Source organism: Thermobia domestica, chromosome 12 (assembly GCF_964235325.1).
Source record: "Thermobia domestica chromosome 12, izTheDome1.hap1.1, whole genome shotgun sequence".
Classification (NCBI taxonomy): Eukaryota; Metazoa; Arthropoda; class Insecta; order Zygentoma; family Lepismatidae; genus Thermobia; species Thermobia domestica.
This window is the reverse complement of record NC_137465.1, coordinates 121,647,065-121,670,444: the sequence shown is the minus strand read 5'-3', so window position 1 is coordinate 121,670,444 and position 23,380 is coordinate 121,647,065. Positions and strand designations below refer to the sequence as shown.

Sequence of the window (23,380 nt, the reverse complement as noted above, 5' to 3'; positions counted from 1 at the left end):
TTAATATTGTTGCCACTTTTGCTCATGCAGCATTCCCTAGATTATCGTGTGACTCTTTTCTTGAAACCAGTGCTTTACTTGCGATGCAATTATCTTGAACCTTCTGAGTAATGCCTCTTCTAACTCTTCTCCAGTTGGCGGTAACATACTTAAACAGTTCTGTTAGGCAATGATGAAGTACAGTACAACCCCTCAAATCCGAACTAATTGGGGCTGAAGCCTGTTCGGATTTCGAGGGGTTCGGATTACCCGGGAAATAATATTACGTACTTATTTCGTCACTGAATTGGCGGTAAAACAACGACTGAGGCTAGACAGGGTGGCCCAGTGGTCGAAAGGATAGTGACCTTGACTGGCGGGTGTACACTCATGTCCAAAATGATTGTCGTATCTATAACTGTCTTCTTGTAAGAATATAATTAGATAATTTAGAATAAGCATTAAGTCTAAAAATGTTAAAACCTTAAAAAAAACTAAATTTATGTGATTAAATTTATTCTTTTTTCATTTTCCAGCTGTAGTTATTTTTTTCTCCTGAGAACGTGTTCGGATTTGCCGGGTTTTCGGATTTCCGGGGTTCGGATTTGAGGGGTTGTACTGTATTAGAAATAATTTTTCTGCCTAATTATCTGTGATATAGATATGTTTTATCATATTTTTATCATATGTTAATAAACAAATGACATAAAAGTCGTTTGCAACCAAAATGGTCGAAGACGTAAAAGTTGAAATTAGGTGAAATTACGTATGTAATGGCATGTGAAACTTAATATTTTAAATTTCTTTATCATTGTTTCTTGTAAATATTAATGGAATCTTAATTTATAGATTTTGGAATTTAATGACGTAGCTAAGAAAGCATCACTTGATAACATCAATGGTACAGACATAACAGAATGGAATACGAAGTATTTTCGATGGAATCTAGTCTCAATATCTAATTCGTCTGGTGAAAGTAAGATAGCAACAGCGACAGTGAATGGCTCCTTTGATGATACAGACAACAATATTACAAGAGGAGGCTCCATTATTCTTTCGGTAAGTGATATTTTGAGATATCTCTATGATCATTGTACTATTTGCCATTTGCAGGGCTCATAGCGAGTCACTATTTTAACTAAAAGTTACTTTTTTTCCTGTTGGTCACTCAAAGTTGCTTTTTCCAAATTTGTCACTAAAAGTTACTTAGAAAAGGTAAAGTGACTTTTTCGTGTGATTTATGTTTTGCATTGACAATTTTCTAAGAAAAATATACAAGTAAATAGAAAAAGGCAGAAACTTGTTATTCATTACTCTTCTGAAAGTTTCAGTACTTGCTGCCACATGTGAAACAGTCAGCTTTATTCAGCTTTTATTCTTTCTAAAGCACAGTGGATGGTTGGTGGATGCTTAAACTCTCAAGGTGGGGTTGAGAACCCTTCTGTGTCTATTCTTTCTTCTATCATAATAGTCTTTTAGTTTTCTCCCGTAATAGTTAACGCTTCGCTCAACGTTGTGAGTATATGTTTGTGTGGTTATCATGTTCATCTTGTGTTATGCTTCTTATATGTTCTTTTTAAGAGTAGCTGATGAACTTGAATATTTTATGGCTTTGAGAACTCACAATGCTAAGTTAAATATAATGTCTGGGATGAAGAAATTCGGAAATAGGCCAGAACTGGTTCCACTTACTCACGTCAGAAGCTTTTTACATCTGCTAAATCTGCTTACCGTAACTACAAAGCATACTTAAAAAACCTAAGAAAGGAGAAACCTTAAAAAGAAGAAATAAAACAGAAAAGATGAAACATAACAACAAAGAGAGAGGTGATGGAGAAATTGACAAAGGAAAAAAGGGGCATGATGAGATTTTGGTCACTTTTTCGTGTGCTTTCGGTCACTTTTTGGTCACTTTTTTCGTGTGCTTTTGGTTACTTTTCAACTATTTTCAAGAGACCAGACCACTATGAGCTTTGCATTTGCAAGAGAAAGCGTATATCAGATAAGACTTCAGTTACGTTTTTGGTTCGTTTGAACTCTGAATCAAATGAAGTGTACAGAACGACAAATAACGTTTTATAATATATTAATTCACATCTACAGAGGACCTGGTGTGTATGAAAAATCGGTTGTTTCCTCTTTCATTAATATAAACATGTTGTACAAGGATCGCTCAGGGTTGATCGGGACTTCGATTTCTTCAGAGGAAACAGATAGCACAAGATGCACCAAAATATGTCAGCTTTTCAAAGTATTCTCCGTGCGCTTCGAGGCACCCTTGTCATCGTTGTGGCAGCTCCCTGATTTCTTTGGCGCAGAAAGAACTTGGTTGTTATTGTAGCCACTGGAGGACATCGTTCCGCAGTGCTTCATCTGTCGTGAATTTCTTCCCTGCCAGATGTTCTTTAAGGGGTGCAAACAAATGATAATCACTGGGGGCTAAATGTGAACTGTAGGGGGGATCGGGCAGAACTTCCTGCGCATTTCAACCAGAGTTGTTGTCACATTGGCCGTGTGAGGGCGGGCATTATCATGGAGAAGAATGACATTTCCAGACAAGATCCCAGGTCTTTTCTTGCGAATGGACTTTCGTACAGCACCACTCAACAATGTGGAGTAATACTGGACATTAATTATGCTCCCTTTGTCCAGAAAATCTACATGGATAATACTCTTCATGTCCCAGAATACACTTGCCATGATCTTTCCAGCGGACGACTGCATTTTGCTTTTCTTGGGCGGCGGGGAACGTTTATGTCACCACTCCATGGTGCCTCTTTTGGTCTCTGGGGTTGAATTGTGCAACCATGTTTCTTCACACGTGATGATGCATTGCAACAATTCATCACCTTCGGCTCGAAACCGATTCAGAAGCTGTTCACAGACCGTCATGCGTGTCCACTTCTGATCAAATGTCAGCTGGCGTGAAACCCACCTTGCACAGATTTTGCGGTCGTGAATGATTGTCTCAGCACTCCCGACACTGATATTCACCTCGGCAGCAATATTCCGCACTGTTACTCGCCAGTTTTCAAGGATCATTTGCTCAACACGTGCGATATTCACTGGTGTGACTACAATCGGGCGAATGTATCCATGCACTTCATTTGTCACTAGCTCTCGTCCTTCGCGAAACTGTTCACACCATTCGTATACTCTTGTCCGTGACATCGTTTGTTCATCATACTGTGCTTGCAATCTTCTGAAAATCTCAGCTGGTTGAACTTTCACCTTTATAAGAAATTTGATTACACGTCGCTTCTCCATAGCCACAGACACACTGCTTGCCGCCATGTTCGCTGCAACTGCTGCGCATGCGCCTAATTCAACCGATGTATTTACAGGATGTAGCTCTCGATTTTGTATTGCAATTACAAAATCAGAATCAATTTAACACCCTAGATTACGACCAACTTAAAACTAAATTAATTTCATTTTTTCATCCAAATTTACCAGCATATAAGGCAGAATTAGAAATTTTCCAAATACAGCAGAACGAAAATGAGTCGATTCATATTTCTTAAGGAAATTAAGGGCCATTAGACAGCTAATAGAAGCGGCTTCGGAGGAACAGAAGATCCATTTTCTTTCATTGGGTTTACAGAGAAATGTTTTACAGAAGATAGCGTTGAAATCTTTTCAAACAGTCCAGCAGTTGCAGGATCGACTCCACGAATTAGAAAAGGCTCAGGACCTCATGCAGAAGAGGAACTATGTGGAATTGTCACAGGCAATTCATTCTTTAATCGGCCAACCTAACCGCCCCTCAACATTTCCTTTAAATGATTTTCATAACCGAACGAATCCTAGTTTGTTAATGCCAACCTATGCACAACAGTCAACTTCTACTGTGCATCACACCCAACCTGCTCCTTGTTATTTGCAATCATTACCTTCTGTACCTCCATTGCAGAATATTTCCCCTCCACAATCAACTTCCATTCAACCTGAAGTTTTAAATCCGCATCCCCACCAAAGTCAAAACCCGCCCTCACAACTTCCTCACACGGACCTCAATAAACTGGCCAATCAAGTGGCCGAATTATCATTAATGGTAGCACAGAATGCCATGAAGACTAATTTCAGGCGTAAAAATGGCATCGTCAAGGAAACAGACAAAAGACGGGCGCAAAGAATAACAACAAAGGAAATAAAGGTGGTAGAAAAAAAATAAAAAAATTGTAAAAGGCGATAAAATATCTGTGTACGCAGTATGTTATAAGAAGAACCACGGCGCATCTTCGTGTTAGATTAATCCTAAAAATTCCAACCAGGGAAACGCATAGGTGGGCTCGCAGGCCAAAGTCAGGCCTCGCGGGTCATTCCAGAAAAGTCGGCGCGGATCACACAGAAACCACCACAATTAAAAAATCCATTACATTCAACAAGATCGCGCAAAAGCGGAAAATTTTAGTAATATGGAGGACAATTTTTTCACTCAAGCGACCTACAACGATCGCCGAGAACATGTCAAGCTGGGGACAGAAAATAATAAATTATTACTTAACATTAAGGTAAATTCAAGCAGTCTACCAGTAATAATAGACACAGGATCCAGTCTTAGTTTATGGTCCAGACGAGACGTACTTCCAAATTGTACATTAATACCATTTCAGACTCGTGTCAAGGGCATTGCTAATAAAGTTCTGACTTTAAAGGAAATAGCTATAATTAAATTTAAAATTGGCACCACTACCTTTTCACATTATTTCCGCATTATAAATGCTGACTTTAATCCGATTTTTGGGGATGACATTCTAGACCTAGAGCATAATTCTATATCTTTTTATAGAAATCCTAGGAAGCCTATAATTCCCAAGGAAAAAAGGGAAACGTCGCAATCAACTACTCGTTCTTTGTGCTTGCAGAAAAACGCAAATGTATTCACAGCTAGTAAAATTACGATCCCGGCAAAATCACACTTCTACTTTCCTGTTTCAATGCCGAAGAAAAATCATGACGCAGCATTTTACATCATTACTCCACTGCAATCATTGTTAGATCGATACGGATTGGAAGCAATGACCATGCGAATACCAAGTAACGACCTTACGTTATTAATCTCAAACCCTACGGCACGCCTAATAACTTTAAGTAAAGGCACACAGTGGCGTATACCGAGGAGGACGTGGAAGAATTTTCTTTCAAAATAGAAGAAGAAAAGAAAAAAAAAACATCAATTTAGAACTCAAGAAGAGATACAGGAAAGATTAAGACAGACCCGCTAAAACTTTTAACATTGATCTTTTCAATATAAATCCGGACTTACTGACCAGCGAATAGCTGTAAGCAATTTATTGTACAAATACAGGGATGTTTTTTCATACAGTCCGGAGGATATAGGTTATTTTAGGGGATACGAACATAAAATACGCATAGATAAAAGTGCATCATTCCATCACCGTTCTCCACCTATTCCATTAGGAATAAGGGCCAAATTGATAAGCAGATACAACAACTGATAGACGCCAAAATTATAACTGAGACACAGACGAGTAGTTACTCTTCGCCTCTAATTGCGATCAAAAAACCCAACAGTTCAGATTTCAGGCTTGTGTTGAATCTACAGGCATGTAATAGTTATGTCAAATATTTAAGCATCCCATTTCAGTCTACAGAAGACGCTTTGCAGGTTTTAAAAGGGAAAACCCTAATTTCGACCTTGGATATTTCGCAATCGTATTTTCAAATCTTATTGCATCCAAAGAGCACTAAATACATGACTATTTGAAGTGACGAAATCTAGTACATAGCTTAGTATTCACATGGGAACAGATCCCTTGTCTTTCTTTCTCTCTCTCTTATAATTCCTCACCTCACTGCATTCTGTCATTTAGACTGCCTGCATACGTACAATTTCCTTCAATGAACAAAATTGCAAGCCAGCATTTTTCTTTCCGCTTCGAGCGAATGAACTTCACAAGGCCAGCAACAATATTTTTTCGCTTCTCCGCTGCGAATCATATAATTGTCCCTAACATAATAAACTACATATACAGAGTGTTCAGAAAATCAGGATTTTCAATTGACAAACTTTCTTCCGGCACGACTACGTTTATCATCCTACTGACTTTAACCATTATATAAGTGGTGTTCTGTCAGCCATTTGCTACGACTAGTAAGGACTAGACCGATGTTAGATATTTTTATTATAGCACCCTATGACGTGCAAATTTCACAAAAATATACTACGGGCATTACCATCAGTGACGTAGTTATAACCTTTAATTATAACCACCAGAGCTTCGACAGCCTGTCCTTTGAGGGAGATGAAGTAATGTACACGGATCCTGCTTAGGTTAGAGGACAAACTGTTAGTGCTTCAACTTTCATTTTTTGTGTGATAGTGTCTTATATAGTGTTATATAAGTGACTAGTGCTTTTAACTTTGATTTTGTGTTCAAGTGTTTCAGTGCATTCCAGTGTATATTGCGACCAATCTCCGGATTCCCAATAATGGCAAAAAATAATTCTCTGGCTTATTTTTTTCTACGCCGCGGGGGTGTAAGGTTCCGCATGTCTTCATGTCATGCGATAACCATGTGTGTAATACACGTGCTGACAGTAAAAATACAACGCAGTCGACAGTACCGAAGAGAAGTTGCCTACAATCGCCAGCGTCGGCAAGACGGAGATCACCGAAGGTAGCCGACATTTTAGAATAAAAGACAGGAGCACGCCTCAACAAGCATCAATCTATCCAGGTTGATCAAACTACCTAAAGCCCTAAGGCGCCTGGCCATTGGAAACACCTTACCCTCTCAGACGCTCGGTCAATTGAGAGATACCTTTCCTTAAGCCCTACGACGCTCGGTCATTGGATTCCCTTTCTCTCTTACGACGCCCTGTCACCGAGAGACAACTAATCACACAAAACTTATCCCCTCTCACGACGCCCAGTCAAAGAGAGTAATCTCACCTACAAAGCCCTACGACGCCTGGTCATTGGGTTCCTACCACTTTGTTACCTAAATTATTAGAGGAACTACTTATTGTAATATATTTCTGTCGTGCAGACGGCAAGAGGCCAGATGGTATGACTCGAATACCGTGGAAGAAAGGAAAAGAACTTCTATGGGATTTTACTTGTTCCGACACCTTCACCCCTTCAAATATACATTCTTCCTCAGCACAAGCTGGAAACGTGGCTGCTCGCCGGGAAACAGAAAAGCGCAGGAAATATAGCAATTGACTCGACAAATATCATTTTGTCGCTATAGCTGTCGAATCGGGTGGTTCATGGGGTCCCGAAGGCCTTAACTTTATAAAAGAAGTTGGTCACCGCATTCGTTTATCGTCAGGAGATGCTAGAGCAACCTCGTTTCTACTGCAACGCATCAGCATGGCAGTACAAAGAGGGAACGTTGCATCAGTTTTGGGAACGCTACCCTCTGGTAAGGAACTGGAGGAGATCTTTTGTTTGTAATCTCGGCGAAGGTTTGAGGATGCTGTTGCGAGGCTTATCACAATAACGTGTATTAGTGAATAATTGTATTTTAATAATCTGTAAAATGTAAATTGTGCACTGTTCAAGGAATGTAATATTTTGTAGTTTTGCCAGCGGACTTTCTGTATTTAAGATCTTTTATAATTAAAGGTGATGGGAAAGTCCAAATTCCCGTGTACGATAATTGCTGCTCTACCTTACATAGACTGAGAGAATTTTACAATATTAACATCATTCCGAAGTTAAGTTTTTAGTTTTTCTTTGTTTTAGAAAAAATAATTTTATTTGTTTCTTTTCAGCTGAGTATACTTGGATTCGTCGATCATAGTGAAGTGCTTCCTCATCTTCTTTATACAGGAAATGCAACGCAGGTTGATATTATACTGGATAGCTTAGAAAGTGAATACGAGAACTCCCGTTTTGCACTTGAATTACTCTTCGTAAGCACTGATGAAAAGAACAGCACAATGGTTGTAGAACAAGCCAAAAGTCTTAATGATGAACATACTCCGGGTGTCTTCACTGTAAGTATGTGTTAGATTAAAGTTTATTGCCAGTTTGATCTGGGATCATGAAATGTATGTATCATTATTTAATCAGTATTTATGTATCATTAAATACTGATTCCTGCCTCGTTAAAGGTATTGACCGTTTCCGAACATAAATTTTATAAAATTGGCAGTTAAACAGTCAGTAAACTATTTAACAAATTAACTATTTAACAAACTATGTAACTGAGACACTAATCGTCAATGTTTTGTATTATTTTGATGTGAATGCAGTTAACGAAAGCTGATTTCTGACAGATAGCTCCATGTGCTGTAAACGAAACGAAAGGAAGGGTGGTTCGCCAATCACTGTGGTACTCTTTCACGTTGTCTCTAGGCAACCAAGGTCACTGACCGCGCTGTTGCCGCTAGTTGGTGGTTGAATCGTATGCCAATAGTTGTTTATGTTATGACATAGTAGTGTCTGTTAGTATATGTTGTCTTAAGTGTTGTTTCTGAATTACTGATAACTGTTGATTGTGAATAGTTCGTGTGTACTGTATTTACAAATAATAATAATAATAATAATAATAAATATAACGGCTGAAAATGCTGGAACAACAACAAAAACAAGTGGTTCAACATACAGATCAGTCATATAAAATGACATATAACGCATGAGATGTTTCGAAGGTGAGAAAGAAAATAAAGATAACCGTTTTTTTCTTTCCTGTAAAACAGGTGCTTAAGCGCGTCGAATTACTTGAAAGTCGGTAAATTAACTATTATTCGCGTCATTGGAGAAAAATTCCAAGGCATAACGATATTTTTCCCGTATCACTTACTGGTTAAAAACAAAGTAACGAGCAAGTCCAAAATTAACCGTAGATGACTTCACGGAGGATGCAGTTCGACTTCACTTTTATAGATAGTACCAACAAAAGAAGTATCCAACTTTAAATTCTCTCTCTGATTCGTTACCGAAAGATAACTTATTCACAAATGAAGACAACTTTGTGCAAATAGTGGAAAAAAAAGTTTCGATATAAGAAATTTGTGGGAAGTAAGACTTCGTAAGAGAAAAAAGAAATCGTTGTTATCAAGTTTTTTTTTTTTTTTTTTTTTTTTTTAATATATATATAAAGGAAGATGGCAAATAACGAACCTGAGAGGATAATGCAATTTGACGAAATATGGTAAATGTTAATCTCCAATAGCAAATGTTAAGGACTGACTCGACACATAAAAGTACAAAAGCTGCCCCAATTGGTAAAAGGTGAAAAGATGAAAATTGATTTTGTTACATGCAGGAAGATGTGAGGGTTTCATACCGAACTATCTCCTGTTGTATATGACGTAAGAGGACAGAAATTCCGGATTTTATGTAAATTCAATGCAAAACCAATTTTATTAATCTATAAAGTTTTGCTTTGAAATATTATAAAATGATTAAACTTTATCAATTAGATCAAGATTTACTATCACCAGCAATTCTTAAAAGTAAAGAAAGAATTGAGAATTCACTCCTACGTAGGGAATGTTACATCCATACAAAATCTGTATGTTCTTGAGCTGATCTGCTTTTGTGTTTTGACGGGTATTCAGCTGACTAGGACAATACAAAACACTTGACCTTGGAGAAAACAATTATTCCAAATGAGAAATAGAAGGCTTTCTCACAGAGTTCAGGTTGCTTGTAGAGGAGATTTTGTTTCTCATGAATTATAAGAGCTTCCACAAAAGTAACCGTTTTATACTGTTGTGTATATTAACATTGAATGTAATTTTATATATGTATGGTAATAAATATGACCACATTTGTTGTTCATGGTCAAGTGTTTAGTTCTCGTTGAGATAGCTCATTGTATATTTGGAGTTGGCAAAGAATTAGTAGATAATTATGTATTTACCGAAAATCTTAAGCCTTAGTAAACGCCTTTGTGGAGAGCCAGATATAACGGCAATAGGAACAGGGTAGTTGGAATTTTAAGTACCCAGTTAGATAATTACACACATACAATAAAGAAAATGTTGCGTTCAAAAAAGTCTTATAATAACTACGAAAGCACAAATCAGACTTTTTGTTTTGTAAAACTATAATTTGAATCAAAGACACTACAACGCTTCTCTTAAGAAAGAGAACTTACTAAAAATCCACCTCTGTTTTCTCAACACTACACTCAACTCAACACTACAAAAACTAAAAGAGTTGAATTTAAAAGGAGATCCGGAAACTCCCAAATCTTCTTCGTATCTGATGAAATATGTGACGTATAGTATGATGTATGATTATCTTATGTTACAAAGGATCTTCTTTAATTGTAAAATCTATTATAAGAAAGCAAACTGTACACTGGAAATGAGATTCTTTTGAAAGACTTTCAAAATTTCAGTTCTATATGTAGCAACAGTGCGTCATGTTTTGTAGGCTTTTATTATGCAAGTAATGGGGCTCCTTCTGCGAGCCTGCTTCGTAAAATATCACTAATGTCTTCATTTCTGTACATAGGGTGAATAAGTTCATCTGGACACATAAAGGGCCCCATTACCTTCAATAGCTTAGGGCTCCTCCAAACCTAAATCCAACTCTGATCAGTGAGGTAAATAGTTGACTACTTTGTGTAGATTTGGCACTAATATTGAAAGTACGACCTGTAGGAGTTACGAACTCTGTGGGTGTGCATTTATGGAGAACCTTAGCGATTGGCACCTACACTTTGTCATTCGTAGATAGTTTAAAAGAGGTTCTTGGGCCATGGGGACGGAAAAAGTGAACAAAAAAAATCGGTATTTTCCCTGACTGATGTCTTCAATCCTCCTAATTCATTTTTCGTCGTAAGTACAGGCTACGATATCATCAGGTACAAATGAAAACATGCAATGTTCTGGAAGTACTGAAGTACTGCAATCAGTAAATTCATCTGATTGTGAGTATTCATAACATCTGATTTATGTTTGCGTCAGAAGTACAAATCTATGGTATGATCTGGCATTGATAATAGGGGCATTCAGAAATGATTGGCACTACAATTAATTTGTTTTGACAGGAACCATTTATTGAACAAACGATTACAGTTTATTTTAGAGGTATTCCCCGGCAATGTCTATACACCTTTGCCACCGTTCTGGAAGCTTCCTTATTTGTGTAGCAAACCATTCTTTGGGGGTATCTCTTTGCCACTGGCGAACAAACACTTGGAGTTTATCATTTGTGTTGAACTTTTTACTTCTCATGCCCTCTTTCATTGTCCGCGGTGGCTCAGTGGTAGAGCGTTCACCTCTGGTGCTTGGGGTCCCAGGTTCAATCCCAGCCCCCGCCAAGTGAACTTTGTGGTGGACAAACACCGTGTGTGTGGGTTTTCTCGGGGTTCTCCCGTTTCCTCCTACTTTCTTCATTCCACCATTTCATTCATTACTCATCATCACCGTCTCCTTTAGCCTAACCGGCATAACCGTGGGACGTAAAATTCAAAGATTTCATTTCATTTTCCTCTTTCATTGTGTCGAATAAAGCATATTCGCTAGGAGCCAGATCCGGCTAATATGGAGGATGTGGCAGTACACTCAACCCTAGTTCATGCACTGTGGCAATTGTCTGGCGACTGACATGTGGCCGTGCATTGTCGTGTTGGAGAAGAACGCCACGGCCCATTTTCCTTGTCGGCGTTGTTGGATGCGTCGGCGGAGTCTATGCAGTGAACTGCAGTAGCTCTCACTGTCGATGGACGTATTGGGAGGGAGCCATTCTACCAGCAGTATCCCTTTCTGATCCCAGAAAACGGTCGCCATTTGTTTCCGCACGAATAGTCCCATCCGTGTCTTCTTGGGACGAGGGCTGCCAGTATGCCTCCATTCCATGGACTGGCGTTTCTTTTCTGGAGTATCGTAGAGGAACCAAGTTTCGTCGACGGTGACCAGACGCCCAAAGAACTCGGTCGGATTTTCACTGTACTGTTGCATCAACTGCTGGCAAATCTCCACACGCTTTTGTTTCTGTGCAACGGTGAGGTCATGAGGCATCCATTGTGCACTCACCTTGTGCAGCTTCAAATCCTCATGAGTGATAGTGTAGCGGGAACCCCGTGATAGACCTGTTTCTTTCTCTAGTTTATCAAACGTGATTCTCCTGTGCTCCATTATCAAATCATTCACTTGCGCGGCATTGCTTGGTCTGCGTGCAGTTGCAGGACGCCCAGTGCTTTTGTTTGTTTTTTTTTTTTTTTGCAGCACTATCTTTGCCTTCTTTGAATTCGGATACCCAATGAAACACGGATCTGCGACTTGGTGCTGTGTCCCCACATACGGTTAATAATCTGTTGTGGATGTCTGAAGTATTCATCCTTCCCTTCAGAGAAACCACACTGTCCACCGTTGCCCATGTGTGTCTGCTTTCATGCTGTCTTTTCGCTGTCCACCAGCGTCCTGGCAAGTTGGAACAACTGCTGCTACAATGTGCTACCTACGGAAAGAAACAACCATTTAGTGGGGTTTGATAGTACTATAGTCTATCTTAATGCATACATCAACAAACATTTCAAACTGTTACTTGGCACTAGTTATAGGGGGGAGTGCCAATCATTATTGAACGAACTAAATAATTCTTTTACAAGTAGCAAATCTCAAACTTCTTGCTGTTTGAGTGCACTTCTGATGAAACAGATAAATTGTATGCCTGAGATACTATCAACACAAAACCTGTACATCTGTTCAGCTGTTAAAATTGTGAATTTCACATCATTGCAACGCCTTATAACTCAGAAACTACTCAAATCTCAGTGATGCAATGTTACTTAGTTGTTAGTGCACAGCTATCGTCTATTTTGTACAAATTTGGGATTTTTCACTTATGTCCTTCCTGAGATATTTGATGATGAAAATAAAGGATTTTCGAAAACTCGCAATGTTTAAAAATTTCCAGAAAATCAAGTATATGGTTCTCAGATCTAAACTTGTTTGGAACGTTGTTTACTATCTAGTGTATATGTAGATAAAAATTGAATGTGAGTCTCATTTATTTCGTTTCAAAATATACATTCCAAAATGGTCATTTCTAGGTTTCCAATCTCAGTGTTCAGAGCTTTTTCTTTCGACGTTCTAAAGTAGCTCTCAATGTGCACAGAACACAAGAATGTTTTCCATTCCATTATCCTTCATATGATTTTGGTTTGAACTCTTTATCTTTAAAACCTAAAAAGTTACAGCGTTTAACGGAATCCTCTGAAAAGTGCAGAACACGCACACGCCCCTATACAAAATGGCCACTACAAACAAATCTGCGCAGCTAAAAATAAATAAATACCTTTTTTCAACTCCCTGAATGTGGTACAATCTTAGGTAAACAAATTAAAAAATAAATAAATTTTGTCAGCAACGTTTGACCTGGAAATTGGTCGATTTCATTTGGATCCTGACTCTGAGGCATTAGCCCGGTATTTGCCTGCCATGTTTTGAGGGAAACTACAGGAATCTTCATTCCCAGAGATTTTAATCTTGAATGGGGTCCTGTTCTATATTATATGGAATTGTCTACTTCTTTCTGGAAATTGAAGTGTAACCAAGTGTGTGCCACGAAATGTGGATGAACTTCACGGATCTCCTTTATGCTACAAGGGAATTCCACAGTTTTTGTGTACACTAGAACATTATTGCTTAAAGAGTATTTTAAGTAGAAATACGGCTTTACACATAACAAAATTTAATAAGACCCGATTTTACCAAATAAAACCGATTTTTTACCAATAAAACCCAATGAAACTTATTGAACTGGTTTTTAAAAAGATCTTAGATTTTTCACAACCTTGAATAGAAATTAGTATGGTGACGATACATCACCAAACTAACATTCTGTCTTGATCTCGCTACATAGGAGAGGAAACTTTTCGTACCTTGCATCTTAAAAATAAATATAAAAACAAATAGTATCAAGGCATTGCTGGTTCTATTGTCGATGTTTATTCTTGCTGCCAACTAAAATATGCTAATCGGTTCTGTTCATTCATAAAATCTTATGCTTCAGAGAAACCTTTGTAAAGAGAAGAAAAATATGTTTAATCCTCACAGTCTTGTAAATAAGCATCGGCGCAAATCTGTCTTCAACATTGGGGGGGACGGGTAAGACCATTCCCATATTATATATATATATATATATATATATATATATATATATATATATATATATATATATATGTGTGTGTGTGTGTGTGTGTGTGAGTGTGTGTGCGCGTGTGTAACTTTGTAACTTTGGGTTGGCATTCATAAAAAGTGCATAAAACAATACATATAACAAGAGAAAATACCTATTCATAAAAATACAGGGGGTCCACGTGAGCTTTTGGGGGGGCCTCCGACTTCCCAGGATCGGCCCCCTCGATCTCATTAACATTAAAGGAATCGTTACAGAAATCTAACGCATGTCATATACTCTTTAGTTAACAGATGTAACCTTAAGATTCTGGAGAAAAAATTTCCAGCAATTGAATTCTTTTCTTTGCTTACGAAGCATCCTCTCTCAAAAAAAAAAAAAAAAAAAAAAAAAAAAAAAAAAAAAAAAAAAAGGACACGCGGAAATACGTAGCACCAAACCATGGCTCGAACGAGGAGAAAAGAGAAAACAAGCAAAATTACGTTGGCTACAAAATCCGAATGAAACAAAAAAAAAAAAAAAAAAAAAAAAAAAAAAAAAAAAAAATCGTAGACATCAGGCGGGAAACTTCCAAAACTTTTAGAACAAAGAAACGCGATTTTTTGAAAGCTAAAATTTAGGAACTTGAAGATAATAGTCAAAATAAAAACATTGTGGACATGTATAAAGGTATCAAAGAATTTAAGAAAGGCTATCAACCTCATGCTTATATTAAAGAAAGCTGATGGAATATTTTAAAAAGATGGAAAGATTTCTTTAACGATTTGCTTAACACGCAGCAAAAACTAATGTGCGTGGAGAAAGGGAGATACACACCGCAGGACCGTATTTTCGAGAACCCAACCGAATAGAAGTAGAAATCGCTATAAAGAAATTAAAGAAACACAAATATCCGAGTGTAAACAAAATTCCGGCTGAGTTAATTTTAGCTGGAGACGAAAAATTGTGGAACAAGATACACAAACTCTTCTCCTTATCTACAACAAGGAAGAATTGCCGCAAGAGTGGAAAGAATCAAACATTGTTCCAATCCACAAGAATGCGACAAAACTGACTTATCGAGGCATCTCTCTTCTGTCAACATCCTATAAAATCCTTTCAAACATTCTATTAGCAAGATTGACCCCATACGCAGATGAAATGATTGGAGATTATCAGTGTGGATTTAGACGAAATCGATCAACTATCGACCAAATATTTACCATTCGCCAAATACTCGAAAAGAAGTGGAAATACAATACCCCGGTACATCAACTATTTATTGATTTTAGAAAAGCTTACGACTCGGTTAGGAGAGAAACATTGTACAACGTTCTTACACAACTTAGAATACCGAAAAAGCTAATTAGATCAATTAAGGCATATTTAAATGAATCCCAAAGAAAAGTCCGGGTAGAAAAATTTTTGGCCACGAGCTTTCACGTCGAGAATGGCCTGAAACAAGGAGATGCGTTGTCGCCACTATTATTTAATTTTGTGCTGGAATACGCTATAAGGAAAATCAAAGATAGCAACCAGGGCCTAGAATGAACGGTATTCACCAGGTTATGGCATATGCTGATGATGTAAATTTAATAGGGGATGGCAGGAGAATAATAGAAGGAAATGCAGAGATCTTATTAAACGCTTGCAGGGGCATAAGTTTAGAAGCAAATGCAGAGAAAACTAAATACATGGAAGTGCGCCGGGACCGTAATACGATAAATTATGGATGCGTTAAAATATTAAATAATTCTTTTGATAAAGTGGATACTTTCAAATATCTAGGATCAATATTAACAGACGAAAATCATATTCACGAAGAAATTAAATGTCGACTAAAAGCAGAGAATTCGTGTTACTATTCGGTTCAAATCTCATGTCGTCGCAAATTCTGTCGAGGAATTTGAAGCCTAAAATATATAAAACGATAATCGTACCTGTTGTTCTGTACGGTTGCGAAATATGGTCGCTTACTTTAAAGAAACAACATAGACTGAAAGCATTTGAGAACAAGATCGTGAGACGATTATTCGGACCCAAGAGGAACGGGAATGGGGAATGGCGGAACTTCATAACGAGGAACTACATAATTTATACTGTTTATCCAACATTGTTAGAGTCATTAAGTCTAGGTGGGCAGGTCATGTAGCTAGAATGGAAGAAAGTAGAAACGCTTTCAAATCACCAATCGGAAAACGATCATTAGGAAGACCTAGGCGCAGATGGGAGGACAATATTAAGATGGATCTCGCAGCGATTGGAATACAAAAAAGAAACTGGATCCAATTGGCTAAGGATAGAAGTCAGTGGAGGGCTTTTGTGAACGTGGCATTGAACCTCCGGGTTCCATAGGCCATAGAGCTAGTTAGCTTAGGAAGCATGAGTAGATGCCTAGGCTGATACTACAAATAGATTAAGTGCGTATTTACTAAAAAGATGGGTTCTACTGACATTGGATAGTCTATATACTCTTCGTATACTAGGGTCTAGGGGAGAGGAGGAGATAAGATTTCATATCAGGTTATGTCACACACATTCGCACGCCTTCATTTTCATTAAAAACGGAAAAGCAAAGGGAAACCAAATTCATCTGACTTTCCTTTGTAGCAGTTGGACACAAATCATCACACTTATCTGCAAAAAGCACTTTTCAAATCGGATTATTGGGAGAGCCTCCAGTTCTAATGTTGGGGGGGGGGGACATGTCTCCCCATTTTCCCGGAATTTGTGCCTGTACCTACAGCTAAAACAACTTTTCAGCATGAGGAGAGGGGTATATCCTCCTCTGGCATTTATTGCAATTTATGCCCAAGTAGTGCAAGTGGAATTAATACATATTGATGAGACTACTAGACGCACTACAGCACGAAGTTCAGTTTGAAATACTACAGATTACGATTCTTTTTTAAAAATGGAATTGCCAAGAGAAATGCTGCTTTAAATAAGTTTCACTGAAACTATTTTCAGTTAGGGCTGATAGCAATGTTTCGGAAATTGTCTTCTTCACATCTGTTGAAGTTTGCTGTATTAAATATATATATATATATATATAAACAAATTGATCTAAAGGGAGAGCTATCTCTGTTACAACTCTTACATTCCTTTGTGGCAGTCGGACACAAATCATCAAGCTTATCCCAAAAAGCACATTTTAAGTCAGATTATTGGGGGGACTGTCCCCCCCAGGTCCAACATTGGGGGGGACATGTCCCCCTCGTCCCCCCCGGGATTTGCGCCAGTGTAAATAAGGAAAGCTATTTCTTTAAATATTAAATATATATCTTGTAGCTTCCTTAAGTATGTACATGTTAGTATTAGTTAATGGCTCAATAAGACGCATATCAAATAATGATAATAATAATAATAAGTCCAATACTTACTACTTAAAACATCCATGTAAAAAACAATTCCAAACAGTTTCAGCAATAACAAAACAATCCCGAACACCATCGTTGGTCCCATCTACGTCGCCATCGCCATCTGCAGCGAAGAAGGTTTATCAAAAGTGCAGTTCTTGGCAATGGCGAAAACATACTGCTGAAACTTTTTTTTTTTTTTTTTTTTTTTTAAAGTAATGCTTTACTTAAGTATTGAACTTCCTCTATTATTACAATTTATATTGTTAGTAACGGCGTGTAGATTCTAGAATTTTGTGTACTATCTCACGTTATAATTGCAGTGTTATGTTTGAAAGAGGACTTGATTAGCATAAAACAGTTGTAGTATTAGGTTTTTCTTTTAAGTTACATACTCTGAACGAGGGCAATTGCCAGAGCTAGTCAGTGCTAGAGATGCAAAAAAAGCCGACTTTTTTGGAAAAAAACGAGAAATTTGGAAATTTTGGCTTTTTTCATTTTCATGATTTTTCTATCTAAATAGCTTTCTTGTAGTACATTCTATAGTTAGATAAGAATTCCATGACCTAAATACCATATTTCGCTCTAAAATTCACCATCAAGATGGATGGAGCACATGTTTTACGAATTAAAGCTAACATGAAGAATGTAGTATTTGAGGGCAATTTTAGACGCTATTTAACTTTATTTTAACTTTTGAGTTATCGACATTTTTTTTTTCTCTGGATCATTTCAGTTTGTCACCCGTTTTTCATTTCTAAGAGCTTAGTACTCAAGCTTCTAGCGCAAAAGTTAAACTTACGTTTTTCTATATATCCGTCAAAGCGTACGTTTTTCAATATATCCGTCAAACCGTACTTCCACATTTCTGTTATACTGTAGCTATGCAATGATTCAGCAATAATTTTCCAGATACAAAATTGAATACCAATTTATACAAATAATCAGTAGCGGATTTAGAAAAGTACTTTGAGAGGGGTTTCTCTGATTGTTTCGTTTTCTAAAAAGTCCTAATTTTATTTGGGAGGTGCTTGAAGTTCATGAGTACATGCATAACTAATATTTCGTTTCGTTTATATGTTTAGCAATAATCTTCCGGATACAACCTTGAAGATCATTTTATACTGAGAGTCAGTGGTGGATTTAGAAAAGTATTTTGAGAGGGGTTTTTCTTACTAATGTTTAGTTTTTCTAAATATTTGTAATTTTTATTTGACGGGAGCTTAAAGTTCATTAGTAAAGGCATAACTAATAGATATTTCGTTTGTTTTATACATTACGTAACTTTGGGGAACAGGCTTTAGTCTGAAAGACCGTCCCCCTAACATTCACAAAACCGTCACTGCTGACAATTAGTAATAATAACGATTTAAAAACAATAAGAAAGGAAGTCGGCCAACTCAAGTACACGCACTATTTCTACATTCACAGATGGAATGAAGAAAAGCTTTGTCAGAATGGTCGAATGCTGGGTTGAATCCCGGACTTCCCGATAGAAGCGCAAAAGCTAACCACTCAGTCATGTTTGTTGTATAGTTGTATTTAGCTTAACTTAAATATATTCCATAGCGCTTTTTGTTGAGGGGGAGGGGATTCCGTAATGATACCTCTTGTTAAAAATTCCGAAAACTTGAGGATTGGGTAAACCGTGATAGTGGTTATATAAAACTTAACTGTAGAATTTCACGAAAATACAGAACCAAAAGCTCTAGATGTGCAGTCTTTAAGTGTATCATATAAATCTAAGTATTTCTCTTATGTTTTATTTTAATTTTATTTTGTTTCAAAAAGAGAGTATGTAATATTTTGAAGTAAAAATACTACATACAATTTTGCTACCGGTAGTTGTTTGTGTATTTTTTTTAAAGAAGTGTTTACTTTTAGGGTTGGTTGGTTTACACTACTTTTTTTTTTTTTTTTTTAATATAAATAACTGGTTTAAACCAAAAAATTAATAAGAACGAAAAATGCGAAGCGGGTGAACTTCTTGGTGACGTTTCAACATATCAAACCATCTGCATTAGTTTTATTTCCTTTTCACCTTTTAATCAAGGTGTCCCGTGTTCTCGGTCGAACCACAACCCTTCTTTAATGCGTAAACTAAGTAGCGGTTCGGATGCCACTTGAAGAGAAAGTATTTTCCTTGATAACCTCGGTATTACGTAAGGATGTTAAGCCTAAACATACGAAACGAAACCAAATTGTATATTTCTGCATGCCTGAATGCCTGTTGTTTTATAAAGAAACCAATGTTGCTTAAAAATATTGATAGAAATTGGCAAAATTTATCGATTTCCTACGTAGCTTCCAACATTACCTTGGATTGGACTTTCAATGATATCTACATACTAAATTTGTAATTTAATACGTCAGTTTTAGCGTACTGATTATGATACGAGGGCCGTTCAGAAAGTAAAGAACGATTGCGCATCGCGCTCGGCGCTGACCCCTCACCATTGCTACCGCCTGCGCAGGAGTTATCTCCTTCCTTCACCTCAGTGTAAGCCGAGTCTCAATGTTGTGCGGTCACGCTACTTGTTTTTGCAGCGATTCACAATAGCAGTGCCAATCAAATATTCCGCCAAATGTGAAGTACGGAGTGTCATTCGCTTTCTGAATGCGCAAAAAGTTAAGTCTATTGAAATTTATAGGCAAATAAAGAATGTTTATGGTGATGGTGCAATTAACAATGAGGAAATGGTGCATTATGTTTAATCAAGGAAGGACCAACGTGCATGAAAAGATCGGAGTGGGAGGCCATCACTTATTACGAAAGAAGTGAAGAATCAAAGAAAAAATTCCCGAAAACGTCACTTATTCCCGAAACTTACGGAATTTTTGGGTGGAAAACAGTTCACAAAGGATGAGAAACTCAAGCAAGCAGTGACAGCCTGGCTGATGAGCTGCAGATCTTTAGCGGCAGATGAGTATAACATCGGCGTTGAAAAACTGGTCCCACGTTCTAACAAGTGTCTTGACAACTATGGCGATTACAGAGAAAAGTAGAGGAAGGTCCTGTGGTTTTGTAAATAAAATTTTGTACTGATATCTTCTGTTTTTATTTAACCATGCCAAAACTTTCTTTACTTTCTGAACGATCCTCGTACGTTGACCTTTTAAATTTTACATGCAAAGCAATAATAGGATTTTTCCACTATTGTTTTACATTTAAAGTAATGACGGGGTTTTCCCGATGGCTAGGGCGGGAGTTTCTCAATTTAAGGAATTTACTGACCGGACTTCTTTAAGCTTATGGGACCTCTTCCAGCATAACCCCGTTGTTGCATCATAACACCAAGGCGAAACAAACTTATTTCTGTGAATATGTAATATAAATACATAAAGAAAAGTATCTAAATCAAAAAACCTGGTTTAAACCCCCCCCCAAAAAAACCTGGATTAAACTTCCCCCCCAAAAAAAAAACCGGGGGGCGCGGTGGCTCAGTGGTAGAGCGTTTACCTCCGGTGCTTGGGGTCCCTGGTTCGATCCCAGTTCGCGCCGTGTAGACTTTGTGGTGGACAAACACCGTGCTCGTTTGTTTTCTCGGGGTTCTCCCGTTTCCTCCCACTTTCTTCATTCCACCATTTCACTCATTTCTCATTATCACCATCTCCTTTAGCCTAACCGACATAACCGTGGGACGTTAAACTTAGAGATTTCATTTCATTTTTTTCCCCAAAAAAAACAGTTTTTGGCATTTTCAAAAACAACCATGGTTCTTGCCAACCCTGCTTACTTTTGTATATAGGAGGTTAAAAAATTCTTATTATGTACATTGGTTAATCCTTTGGAATTCATAATGTAAATATGTTGAAGTAAAATTGTTTGAAATATCTTTTCGAAATTCATGGTTTATTTTCGAGGTTTTATATTATTATCAGCATCAACCACTAATTAAATGAGTTTTTGTGTTATAGAGAAGCAAAACAAAGTCTGCTTTATCAATTTAAAGCAGAATTTTGAAAAAAGCCCAAAATTTCCCAAGCAAAAAAACGAAGCAGAAAAAACTTTTTTTCCCCGAGCCCTTGCATCTCTAGTCAGTGCACTTATGAATATGTTTCTATATGTATTTTTGTACACTGAAAACATTACTAATAGACAAAGAAGATAAACGATATGCATGTAACATACACTTAATATAATTTTCTTTTCTTTCATTTTAGGTGGTAGATCTTTTTACACCTGCAAGCAAGTGCAATCAAAGCGGAGGCTTTATGCAGTGGCGTCCCGTGTCGTATACTTCAGAAAGTCGTGATATTTCTGATTCAACTGATGCGAGATACTACAAGCTAATAACACTAGAGAAACCTATAGCATGGCTTAATGATAGTTTACTTTATGCGTACTATGGATATGAACTCTACAATGAGTTACTAGTGCAAGGAATTAATATATCGTTCGGATTAGAAGGGGACGGGTTCTACAGAAAGTCAAATTATACAACGTGGTAAGTTCCATTACGTTATTTTAGAATGCATTTTTTATAATTAAGATGAAAATTAGAATTAGAAAATGAAAGTAAGAAATGAAATGTTCCAGATTTAAGAGAATTCATTTCTTCTGAAGTGTTCCGTCAGTCCAGTCCTCAAGACAATAGGGCCCACTCGCTTTCCTTTCGTTGTTCCTTTCCTCAAAATAAATGCTAAATGGGGCAAACGTATGAAGATACGAGGCATATGCAGGTTATCGCCTTAGGAGCAAATGCATAAAACATACACTTCTAATACAAAAGTATAGTTCTTAAATGACATCATCCTCACGTGACGGCTTAATCAAATGCAATCTTTTCAGTTGTAGTATATCGTTTCTTGAGTCAGATTGAACATAACTATGTCAGAGTTTATATTTTAGTCTCATCATAGCAAAGTGATGTAGAATATCTAAGTTTGAACAGGCCATGATACTAAGTGCCATACAGATGGAACATTTCATATCTGAAGTTATTTTCTCATTCAGCATTCCCCGGTCCTTGTTACTGAGTACTGGAAGGCACTCACAGTGGGAAATACAACGGATGTTAAATGCTTAATAACCGTAAACAGGTACGTTTGATTGAAATGGTACCAAAAATGTGGTATATATTCAAAATGTGGTATGTGGTACCATCGCATTTGTACTGAACTTTAGAACCCAGTGCATCGTTCTTTATCTTCCATTGTGTACGGTAGCAGAACAACTACTGTATTCTGTTACCCCGTAACATCTGTGAGGTGCCGTTCAGATGGTGCATTCTTGAACCATCTCTGTGTTTCGGAATAGCAACCTACCTACAATGGTAAACTCCAGTGTGAGGCATCGCCTTCCACCTTTGTTGTCTACTGGTGGAATCCCTGGTATTCCAGAGTTGCCCCATCCCTGGACCATCTCACCATCTTTTGGAATGAATAACCCTTATGTGAGAGAGAAGAACGACCCTATTGACGACACCTAGAAGAGAAAACAACAAAAAACAAATTATTTGTGCTCACCTTTATAGCTGACAGTTCGGTAGTGAACCATTGTGATTTACTATTCAGATATTCCGAACTGACACTCAGTATTATAAATCTTCAGTATTTTTCATCAACAGAGATAAGTACTGTAATTAAAACACGATACTAAATGAATACAATATCTAAAATATTTTATTTTCCCTTTTTTAAAACGAAAATGTTGATTATGGACAACACTTGTACGTGCATGTATGATGGCAATATTTATATTGTCCTGTCTCATCTTTGATAGGCTGTCCACACTCGCTGATATTCTTAGTTCTGCTGCTTCTACTACACTTGTAAGTCTGCTTTCAGATCGTGCTGTAGAAGTGCTATAGAGTTCCACTGACACACTATCCTTGTAACAAAAAGCTTTTTATTCTTTAATTTTTTTTAACGAAATATAAATTTATGTTACACCTCGCTCATTTGTTATACAGTTAATCACTCTTAACCAGCTACACACAACTACAAATTTAGTTTTATAAATATAAATGTAATATAACATTCT

At 37.3% G+C, this 23,380-nt stretch overlaps 1 protein-coding gene across 1 annotated transcript in view; it reads left to right on the top strand.

Moving 5' to 3' along the window:
* Positions 1-23,380, top strand: part of LOC145666611 (glycosylated lysosomal membrane protein B-like) — a 66,314-nt gene that overhangs the window by 19,889 nt on the left and 23,045 nt on the right. Inside the window, exons 3-5 of the mRNA XM_081734044.1 lie at positions 829-1,038; positions 7,726-7,950; positions 21,559-21,842. Coding sequence (XP_081590170.1) covers positions 829-1,038; positions 7,726-7,950; positions 21,559-21,842 — 719 coding nt within the window. The remainder of the gene's footprint in view (positions 1-828; positions 1,039-7,725; positions 7,951-21,558; positions 21,843-23,380) is intronic.